Consider the following 12,060-nt stretch of genomic DNA (forward strand, 5'->3'; position numbering starts at 1 on the left):
CAACTAACATGGTTTCAGTTATACCATGGATAGGTGTGTAATTGTTTTTGTGGAGAGATCAAAGAAGGAAACTTACTTCAGTTACTACAGTAGAGGAGATATGCCCTGTCCTGATTGGAAATTACAAATAGAGCCAGACTGGATTAATGTGAATTTATTTTTAAATTAATATTTTCAAGCAATAGAAATCCTCCAATGAGCAAGTCAGACACTGTGTTCATGTAGCTACAAAATTAGCTATTATGTTATTGAAAATATTTGAGATAGCAACCATTCATGAGTTAAATACAAATGTAACAAGTCCTATTGTTCAAGAGCTTGCTTATAGGGAAATTCTAGCTCTTGTCTTCATTTTCAGGTTGTATGCCAGAAAACTCCAGTTAAAAAAAAACAAACTAGAGGAAGTATAGGTCTGGGGGTTTTCCTCTTTTGACACTCTTTATTCTTTTTTTTTTTTTCACCCTCCCCCTTTTTGTGGCTCACTAGAAAGGGCTTTTATGTCAGAGTGATCTAGAAGTCACATTGCTGTACTTTTAATGCCTCTTTAGTGACAGGAATGCATGAAAAATGCACCAGGTGGAACTCTCTCTTTCTAAAATTGAGTGATCTTTTCACAGTACAAAAAGAACAATAGTAATAGAAGAGAAGGGGGGAAAAAAGTCACCTGCCAGTTGTTGTTATTAACATTATTAGTATTTGCTATTGCTATATAAAGGGAATAGAGGCAGGTCTCCTTAAACAGAGGAACTAATTTTGTTTGGGCTGTGTTTTCTGTCTAGTTCCTTGGATTCCCCCCCCCCCCCCCCCCCCCGTTTCCCCTTTTACAACCTGGGTATTGTGTATGACAGGAAAAGCCTGCTCTGCAGAACGAGATGGCAAAGAACAAATCCTGGAAAAAGGGGGGTTCTCTCTCTCTCTCTCTCTCTCTCTCTCTCTCTCTCTCTCAAGCTTAAAATCCCCAAATCTGCTTTTTCATAGGTTTGGCCTGTAGGTCTCTGGTGCACATGAATATGTGGCTTCTCTAAGAGTGCTGCTGTATTTGTAGGAGTAGTTTTTCAAACTTCATCCAGTAATTTCATAATTTGACCTCTGGTCAGAGTGTTTGTCAGACATCATTTTGCTACAGTATGTACCATAGAAAGAAGACTTGACACAAACAGAACCAGTAGGCATTTTCATATTTTTCTTTGGTTTTGCTGCTGCCAGGCAACCATATTGCAGGGCATGTTGCTTGGATTTCTTGTGTTTTGTATGTTGTAGAAACTAGAAAAAATATGGGACAAGAGTTACTATAGCCAGAAACATTTATAAAACATAGTTTGATTGTCCTTTTGATTTTAAACAGCATCAGCTATCCAGAATGGAGATATTTACCCAAAAAGTTAATGGCTTGATGCAAAAGCAGTTTAGTTACATCCTTCATCATTCTAATATCAGATTTATCTGAATTTTTGTCTTTCCTGATACTGAATCTCCGCAGTGGTAGGAGCTTTTTCTGTGTTAATTAGAGGTGCGGGGATATATCGATGGCATATCATATTGGCACCAGTAAAAGGAAAATTAACATTATCGGCCATCGGCTTTTCTTGGCCATTGTAGCCAATAATGTGACTGATAAATGCCTAAATGCTGCATGCATGCTGTGCTGTGGCTTCTGCGGGTGCCTCGCCAAGCTTCAGGAGGCACCAGTCGCTCATGCTGATAGGGCTAGGAGGGGCAGGGGCTGGAGTTAGGAGTGAGGGTGGGGAACAGGGTACAACAGGTCAGGAGTGAAAGGCAGCAGCAGGGCTGTTGGGGGGGTGCTGTGGCTTAGGAGTGAGGGGCAGAGGCAGGGCATGGAAATATCACTGTCTTCCCCCACAATCATCTGGTTCCCCCTCCCCCACACAGGTGTCCTCTTTTTGGTACTGAAAATATGGTAACACTACCCTCCCACCCCCAAATACCTAAATAATGCAGCTTTTAAAAACACTGGAAGCCACGGAGTATCTGATCTGTTTTAGCACTCCCAAGAGTTCCTGTAGCAGCAAAACTGCAGTTTCACTATCAACTGGTGACATTTTCACAAAAAACTCCCTGATGCTGACAAGCTCCTTTTGCATCCTGTAAATTGTCCTGGCTGAGGTTCAGATTTTGATCCTTTTGATCCTTAGAAGTTTTATCACATGACCCAAAATGGGGTTGATCCAGTAGGAGCTGCACTAAATTTGTCTCAGCTTCAAGCTACTCTTGGCATATGTTATAATACACTTTCAGCAAGTATTAAATTGTTTGGCTTGGGGAATGCCAAATAGAACTGCTGCTGTTTGAGATTCAGCAAGAAATTTATCACAACACTGCTTCACAGGAACATACTGTGGTTGCAGAAGTTCTCAACGAATAACTTTTTGTTAATATTTCTTTAACATTTTGTTGAGCTTTGAGTTTTCTTCTTTTATGGAAATTACAATCAGGGCTCATGGTAGAGGTTTTATCATTTATTAGAGCAACAAGATTTTTGCAAAAAATCTCTGCAAAACTTACAATCGCTGCAAAATTTTGAACAAATCTTGTTGGTGTAATAAAAGATAACCCCTCTACCACAAGCCCTGATTGCCTTTTCCTCTAGACCAATGCAGCTACAACCTGGATACCTGACTTTATGGAAATTAGTATGATAAAGATAAAGTACTTATGTAGCTCTCCTGACTGTTATCTGAAACCTTTGCAAACATAATTAATTTTCCCATATAACATTTCAATGCCCCATGTAACATTTTCAATGAATAATGGTGGTGATATATTTCCCTCCCACTCCAGTGTACACAGCATGCTCCCAAAAAGGCAAATATCAGCACCTAATTCTTTTCCTAATGAATAAGATTTTCAGCATAAGGCTATCACAAGTCTGATTTGTCCCTGGCTTTGAATCGCATCAAAACAAGTGTGGGGCAGTCCTTTATACATCTCCCTTGAACGATAATTCACTTCAATTAACACCCCCTCTTCCCCCAACTGTCAGCAAGGGGGAACAGAGGGAAGAGTATTATCTTGTTATTTTTCAGGTACTTAAATGGAAATCCTGTGAGTGTGTTCACTTAATTAGTGGTAAGTTTGAACTATGCTTCCTGCTTTCTATCTGATGCAGTGACAATGCTCCCCAAATCATTTACAGTCATAGATGACATCTCTTTGCAAGACTCCAACACCACATATCTGAACCTTCCACCCTAGGTTTCTCTCACTCAAATCTATCCTCAGTACTAGGATTCTTATAAACTGCCATTCTGGTTTTAATCAGCTGAATGAGGAAGTAAACGGAAATGATCTTTGACAACTCCTATTAGCTACCAGTGTATTAGGTGCCTCTCAGTCATGATACCAGTCAAGGAATGGTCTAAGGTCGCATTTATTGTTCTAGGTGATAGATATCAACTGTCTGTAAGCAATAGAAGCACATCCGTACTCCATCCTGTACAATCTCTTCAAAATTTGATGCAGTTGATCACAGTTACAGGCTTAGCTCCAAGAGAGATCAGGAGTGAATAGAGGTATTAACCTAAAATGGCTAAGTTCCTTCCGCAAACTAAAATGGTCCTGTTCCTGGGTTTTTTCAATGGTAGGGTCCTCAGAGTCTTCTTACTCCAAAATTGTTTGACACCTACGGGCTGGTTTATACAAGATATTATCTTGATCTTATATTAATTGATCACCATGTAAATCTGTTTAGTTAAGGTTACATGACTACTTCCTAAACAGACATTTTGCTGAAGAAAAAGCCTTTTGTCCATGAAGTACCTGTCAAGTATAGAAGATAAAATGTGCTAACATTTTCCCCACCCCATCCAGCCTCCTCAATGCTGTGTACATTTATAAATTAATTGTGGATCATTTAAGTTAATTACCAAACATTCTAAGGACAAGCCTGTTGGAGAGGCAGCAATGCAGTTTAGGAGGGCTACATATGTTAATGGCTGTGCCTTTTGTGTTTTGATGTGGGTTAAAACCCTGAACAGTCATGACAACCTCAAATGAAACCTCTTTTTAAGCTTCTATGCTTGTCTTAGAGCTTAGCCGTGTGTGTGTGTGTGTGTGTGTGTGTGTGTGTGTGTGTGTTGGGGGGGCAGGCGAAGCAGGATATTTAAAAAAAACCCACCCGGTTGATCAAAACAAGGTTAGAATTTGAAATACCATCAGTATGCAAAGCCCACCCAGCACTAGATCTTGTTTATACTATATGTAAAACAATCCTATCTCCTAGTTTATTCATTACCTAGCCAAAATCAGCACTAAGATAGAAAGCTGCTGATTTAAAACTAAGCTGCGGTACAAAGTTTAGTTGCCAGAAGTTGCACGCACACTGGTCTTGCCACAAGTGTGTCCATCCTCACACAGGTTAGGTGTGAGCTGCAAAGCACTGTCTTTGTGTAACCTGAAGAACAAAACCCTCTTCTTTTAGGATGTATAGCAGCTGTAAAAAAGGCCTACTTGAAAAACACCCCATTTACACAGCATTGTTAGTTGCTTTAAGGCCTGCGCTTCAGCCTGAGGGCACTTCACATTCTCCTGTACAATCTCTCAAGTTGAGGATGTGTGCACTGGCTAGAGTAGTTCAGCATGTATGTACCTCAGCAGCATGTGTTAGGTATCCAGATTGTATCTGTATTGGTTTAGACTAGAGGCAAAATGAATCAGAACTTCTAGTAGAGCAGATATCTTTTATTAGACCAACTAGATTTTTGCAAAAAAAAAAAAAAAAAAATCTTTAAATAAATAATAAATACATTATAAATAAATCCTTTTTTTTTTGTTGCAAAAATCTAGTTGGTTTAATAAAATATATGAGCTCTACCATGAGTTCTGATTCCTCAGCAGCATAGCATCTGTAAGCCTACAAAACTTGTGGCAGCATAACTTCCTGAAGTAGATGTGGTCTGAGATGATGCCAGTCAGAAGACAGAAGTGTTTAAAGAAACTTGCTTCCTCTATAAATTACCTAGCTTCCTCTATAATGTACCTTGCTATTTAGGGATTTTCCTTCTCATTGATAAATGGGCCTACTGCATTGGGCTCCTTTTGGAGTTTTCCTTACTGGAAATGCTAGAAAACTAGTGTGCCCCAATGTCATGAGCCTGATGGTCTGTGAATCTTGAACAGAACTTTGACCCAAATAGTCATAGCTAAAGAATACTAAACAAAAATCCAGCAAAAAAAAAAAAGTCCCTTTTTTATTACAGCTACTAGGCAGATTGTGCCCTGTTTTAACAGACACATACCCAACCATAGTGATGCACTCCTTCAGCATCTCCAGGCTTAATTATTTCAGCTTCCTTCCAGGAGTGAGGCTGCATGCCCCGAAAAATGTCAAACTGATACAAAACTCTGTGGCTCATATTTTACGTAGCAAAGAGCATTGTGAACACATCTCCCCTGCTGATATTCTTTTTATACTCTCTCCCTATTGAAAACAAGAATCCAGTACAAAGTTGCTTTTCTGATATCCACCAGATTAGCTTTCATTGCCTGAGAAATTACGCCCCCTCTCTGCAACCATGACTTGTCTGTCACAAGGGCAGCATTTCACTGGAGCAATGAATCAGTCAAGCAATAGATGGAGGCTTGTACTTGCAGAAGTCAGAGAACTTGCATAGGAACTGAACTCAAACTATGACACTCAATCCTTCAATTAAAAAGAAAGAGCAAGGACCTCACCTGTTTCAGGACTAAATCCAAAACACATTTGTTTCAGCATGGCTCCAAACACACAAACAAACAAACAAACCAAAAAAAAAAAAAAAAGACCCCCCACAAAACCCACACTTCTCTATTTCTTGTATGAAGTGGTGGGAAAGAAATCACAGGTTCATTTGTTTCATTTGTTTCTAAATAATCAGAAGGTGTTCAGATACCATAGTAATGGGGGGTTATAAATACCTAGATTTTATAAATGGAGAAGTGACACCCAGGGAAGTGAATGGAACTGCCCAGAGCTACACAGGATGTCTCCAGAGCTGAGATCTGAGTTCCAGTACAGGGTTTTAACCACAAGGCTATGCTTCCTCTAGAATGCAGCTCTACTATAAACGCTGTCTCAGTGAAGAAATATGGCTGTCTGACTTTGGATGGGGGCACAAGCTGTCTCAAGAATGAGTTAACTTTTTATACTTCTCCTTGCATCCCTTGCGTCAATGACTGAAAATGACGAACTTGCCCAGAAGAAATATAACATCATAACATGCACATGAATGCTTATGTTTCACATATTGACTTTACGATAGGATATAGTGATGCATGTACAACAGTGATCGTATCTGGCAAGCAGCACTAGTGCAAGAAGTACAACACTATTTATGTAAGAGTAGTGTATGCTCCCAAATCAAGATATAAAAGGAGAAGAGGTTGTGCATTATCATTGTATATATCATCAAAGTTAACTCAGTTGAAGTGTCAGAATTATTACAGACTTGGAACTGAATACTATTTGGATAAAAGCAACTGGGATGTTAGGATTAATCAGCATAGGTGGGAAAGCAGCTGATAACATTGTTCCAATCCCAACCCAGTTAATACCCCTAGTGAGTGACCTAAATTGACATTCCTGTATTTCCTCCTCCAGGTGGCTGGGTAAAAGTTTGGCCCCATGCGGATGGGTACTGCATTTTAACATGGAAGTTGTCTTCCTTTTTCTTTTCTTTTTTTAACTGTCTACTGGAATGAATTGTAGATGCTTTGGGAGGATAACAGAATTGGCTAACCAAGCACCTCAGAGTAATTTAGGCTGTAGGACAGTGTATATCCATCCAAATACAAACATGAAACAGCATCTTTACAAGTAAATAAATAAACGTGCTCCCAAAGAGAGGATAGAAGGGATTACAAAGACAGGCCACTGAGAACTACAAAATCAAAAGTTCTTTTTGCCAGTCGGATGAGGTATCTGTGCAGGGAAGAAGGCTGATTTTTGTTCTCTGGATTCTATGAGGTTTTCTTTTTATTTCATTTTGTCTGGTTTTGGATGTCTCTGTCATCATTCATAGCTTCTTTACTTCTTTTACTAAAATGATCAGCAGTTCTGGAACTGGTCATTAGTGGGATGATGATCTGCAAATCATGATTAGCGGACCACGGTTTTGAAATGCTCTTATTATCTTTCCCTCAGCCCCCCTTAATATTTGCCTGTCAGATTCCTAAGTATAGTAATGTGATGCCATAGTTTCTGGTTAACTAATGATGCTCAGTACCGCATGTCTCAGAAAAACAGGAAATGTCTAAATAAACCCCCCTTGGCTGTGGTATATAAACCTCCTCTCACAAATAGGAACCAAGTGTTTTTCGGAAGTTGGGGGAGGGGCGGGGGGGGAGGGAGATTTATGCCAAAGGTTAGAAGTGAAGATGGGCCCAAGTGTTAGATTCTGAACTCCATAAATACATTTTTCACAGCTTTCTGAAATGGGTTAATTCAACATCCTGGATCTTGTCAGGAATTTAGATGTATGAAATTTGGACCTACAGAGCCAGCTGGGAGTTCAGAACCCTTATTTTAAAATAAGGCTCAACTACACTAAAGCCTTGTGTCAGGGGAGCTGGCTACCATGTGGTTTAAAGATGTTGCGTAGACATGACCTAGTCATGTCCCTATAACCAGGTTAAAAACCTTGGGTTAAATTCTGATCCCAATTTGAAGTCAATGAGATTTTTGTCATTGACTTCAAAGGAGTCACAGAATTTGCCTCCCAGCTGTTTATGTTTTCAGTACAGTGAGCTCCTGACTACACTGCAGCTTTCAGCTACTTCTCTGCCTGAGTGTCATTAGAAGTAGAGACTGAATTAAAAAAACCGAAACAACAAACCCTGGATTTTGTTACAGTTGCTTTCATTTCATAGCAATGCTAAGGCAGGAGGTATTTTATATGTAAACTTTGTATTTTGTGTTGAAGATATCTCTAAAAAGAACCCACAATAATGGTGTTTAGATCTGTATCTTTATCATTCAGGATGCTTAGGGAATCTATATGCAACTTATCTTTACTTTGGAAACTGTTACCTTCCCTTTTGAATGGAGATTGAAACAAGTGTTTGAGATAGATCATTAAAAAAGTGTTTTGAATTAACTGAAGCCTTTTCCATCACCAGATATAGAACTGTTTCCTTTTTGAATAAATTATAGTAATTTACTGCTTTTTATTCTATATGTCTGTCCCTGAGATATGTAAAACATGTATTTTTTTATAATAGCTGAGTTATACATGTTTTAAAATGTATCACCTCACGTGGAAGTTTTTAAATTTTACAGACGATATCAGAAATTGCAGAAGATAATGAAGCCCTGGTAAGAATCTGATTGGATCATCACTTTGCACACTTCTTCTTCTTTTGCATGATTAAATCCAGGCCTTCATGCTAATTTTTTATATAAATACATCTGCGCATATTGATTCAACAAATCTTCAACCTCTGTTTCCTGCTTTTTGATGTTACCTGTCAAAAATTTCCTATGGAGCTTTTGTTTTTTTTCCTTTTGTGCTTTGCTTGTGGAATGGACACTTCATTTCTATAACTACTTAACCTGTTATGCAGGAGTTCTGCTATTTTTTATAGGTTTGTTTGAATTTGGGCAAGCACCTTTTTTGTTCTTTTAATGTCTGTGGCTTGTGTGGCTGTTCATAGTTAATGAATGGCTTTGCTTATTGATGTTGGTGGGATAAAATAAGATCAGTCATGTTGGTTTGATTTTTCTGGTGTTTGCTAGTCCCAGGTAATGCAAGAAGGTTTTGGTATTTTCATATCAGAAAACTGAACATGTGTTGCTCAATTGATTTCAAATGGGACTGTTTTGTAGGGCTATACTTAAGACAGGCTTTGCTGAATTGAAATTATACAAATTATTCTAATCAGTAGATTAAACCACAAATGTGAAATGTCAAATATAGCTAAAAACCAACCAAGCAAAACAAAAAAAAAAAAAATCAGTTAACTGTGCATCTGCTACTTCAATAGCTTAATGTAGCTTTCCACATAGGAAATGCAGTTTCCCATTAGAATGAATGGTAACTCATAATTTCAAAACTGTCATTAAGAAAACTCGTGTCCATCTATAGTTCAGTTATTTCTAAATGACTGAAGAAAAACCCCAATCATCCTTAACAAATTAAATATATTTGAGTTCCCTTTCTTGTTCCAGTATAAAATACCAGTAAAATAAAATAATTCTGAATGAAATAATTAGGCTTTCAGAATGGCTTAAAATCCCAGGAGTTACAATTCCTGCTGACAGGGTGCCTCTCATGCTTGGAAATGTTTCGTTCTTCTTGCTTGTAATTGAATAAGAGCTGCTGTTTTGGTAAGAGTCAGTTGCATTTCCTGGGCCTCAGTCTGCTTCCCAGCTGGCAGTCTATTTTCATGAAGTTTTGGCAAAGATTCTAATTCTGTACTTCCTCCCCAGTTTTTACGTTAGATTGTGTATCCTGACATCTAAACAGGTCCCTACAAGAGGGCTAAGGCACTTCTCTGGACTTTCATCCAAGGTGATGACCTGTAATGTAAATAACTTTTATCCACACAGTAATCACATTAACTTGTAGGAGTGAGCCTTTTTCTACAGTAAATAAATCCACACTGGTATAACTATAGTGATACAATGGAAAAAGGAGATTACTTCATTGAATTTTGATAATTTATGCATTTATACTACAATAGTTTAAGGTCCATTTTACATCAACATAATGTGTTTTACATTATGGGTTTCAGTCAATGAAAATAAAATACACTTCTGGAAATGTTTGTAATATCCTAAGAGGAGGAGAAACTTGCTCTGTATGTCAGTATATATAAAGGTAAACACTGGAGTAGTCTACCTAAATCAAAGATTCATAAGCTTTAATGAGTAATGGCTCACTTCTGTATGCTATCATAGCTGTTGCTTGTGAAAGCGTGGGCATCTCTGATTTCACTTTGTCTATAAAGTGAAACTCTACTCTGCCTTCTGCCGAGCAAATATGGGCCTAGTTGTTTTGCACATTCAGACTGCTTGTTGCATTTTTTATTTAGCCATCCGCCTGATAGGATGAGGTCTAGGAGTAGGCATTACATCTGGAGACAAATTTAACAGCCAGACTTCAGTGTAAAAATTACCGCTTTCATACCTACAGCCTCTACTTCTTATCCTCATGACTTTAGAGTAGTCAAAAACTAATTTTAGCAGTGAGTCATATCTGCTTATCAAGATGGCTTGCTATTTCATAATATACTACTACCTCATTTTATCACTGGCAGTATCTTGTACATGCTTAGGGCCTTGTTACATGTTGTACTTTGAGCTGCTCAAATGTTGGTCGGAGTTAGTTGCATTTTAAGGCTAAAAACCTCTGACTGTCCCCCACCTGCACAGCTGTGACTTGCCACTAGGGCTAAGGACAGACATTACACATAAACCGGTTTAAGTGATCAGAAACTGGTTTAAATCAGTAACAGAACAGGTGTTCAGTACACATAAACCAGTTTCATAATGGCTGAAATTGGTTTGAGATGAACCTGATTGAATGTAGTATCAGACTTAACTGATTTGGATCAAACTGGTTTATGCAATGTCTGTCCCACACCCCTTGCTGGTTTAAGTTAAATCAAAGGTCCCCAGAATCCAGGCACGCTCTCTGGGCTGGGCAGAGATCTTTGCTCCACAGCAGAGCTGGGTCCTCCCCTCTGCTCCCTGGCCAGAGCTCTGGCAGAGACTTGCAGGCATAGCAGGATCTGCTGGCTTCCCCCTGCCCCCTCACCACTAGCTGCTTAAGCAGGGATCCCTTCCTCCTCTCTGCCACAGCACAGACCACAGCCAGCATGTGGTATGCTGGCTAATGCTGTATAAGGCTCCAGCAGAGCCTGCAGACACAGCAGGGTCTGCCTGGCTTCCCCCTGCCCTACCCAGCCCCTCCATTCCCCTCCCGCCCCCGGCTGTGCTGCTTAAGCAGGAAACCCAGCCCTCCCTCCCATCTCCCACAGCACAGACCCTAGCTGCACGGACCCTAGGCATGTGGTATGCTAGCTAAGGCTGAAAAGTGTCTGTATGTATGTTTTTCTCCAATTTCACTGGGGCAGACAGACAGAACAGTGACTGCTTAGGGCAGTTTGGAGCTAATCAACAGGTCAGCGGGTAAGCTGTTTAAGAAATTTTAAATAATGGAGAGAGGCCATTGTTTTGCTAATTGGGTGATAAAGACTATTATCACTATCAGCCCCCAGCTGGCTTACTTGCCTGTCAGTTTGCTGCAGACAGTATGATGAAGCAGGGGGGGAAACTAAAAGGCTCCATATCATCAACAGAAGCATGCACTGCACCCCCACACACCCTTGCCTCAGGGTGCTAGCTGGGGGCTAGCAATACTCCCACCTCTTGAGCAGCCAGCAGGTAAAAGCCTGGGACCGTGCAGGCAGACCTCCCTAATGAGAGAGTTCTGCTGGGCCTGGCCACACAACCCTCAGCTCAGCTTCCTGCAGAAGGGAAGGGAGGGCTGCTCCAGCGCCCCCTGGCTTCTATCCTGAGCCACTGTAGGCATGTGCCTGAATTTCCTCAGTCTAAAGAGAATGTCCAGTTACAAACCAGTTCAGCCTAGCCAGGTTAGACTAACCTGCAAAGATTGAATCTGTTCAGGCTCAGGCTTTTTGAATGTCTAGCCTAGAGGTCTGGCAAGCTGGGACCTGACTAGGAGCTAAAGCTGTGAGTTGTCCCTACTAGGCTGGTGAGCCAGCATAGGTGAGAGAGGGGTTTGGAGGGGGGGGTGGGGTGGGAAAATGAAGATGGGAGGTGGAGCATTAATGGGTTGGGGGTGGGTAATGAAATGGGAGGTGGAAAGGGAATTTGGGTGGGGGAAGGGTGGTGAAAGGAAGTCAACCAATGATGATGAAGGATAATATAAAAAGTTAAAAAATGCATTAAGTAAATTTAGTAAAGAGGAAGTAAATTAAAGAAGGTCTCATGTTTTAATAAATTGGGATTTTGGATGTGGGGCTTGTCATGCTTCCTGGAGTGGCTGGGAGATGCAAGCAGTGGGGGAAGTACTTTTGGGGGAAGCTACTGCCCCTGCCCTG

The 12,060-nt window shown here is 40.1% G+C and overlaps 1 protein-coding gene across 6 annotated transcripts in view; it reads left to right on the forward strand.

Moving 5' to 3' along the window:
- The window catches only part of ELMO1 (engulfment and cell motility 1), a 464,393-nt gene that overhangs the window by 147,661 nt on the left and 304,672 nt on the right, over nucleotides 1-12,060 (forward strand). For all 6 annotated transcript variants that reach the window (XM_019483404.2, XM_019483406.2, XM_019483405.2 and 3 more), the window contains one exon: nucleotides 8,273-8,308. In XM_019483404.2, coding sequence (XP_019338949.1) covers nucleotides 8,273-8,308 — 36 coding nt within the window. The remainder of the gene's footprint in view (nucleotides 1-8,272; nucleotides 8,309-12,060) is intronic.

This window comes from Alligator mississippiensis, chromosome 5 (assembly GCF_030867095.1).
Source record: "Alligator mississippiensis isolate rAllMis1 chromosome 5, rAllMis1, whole genome shotgun sequence".
NCBI lineage: Eukaryota > Metazoa > Chordata > Crocodylia > Alligatoridae > Alligator > Alligator mississippiensis.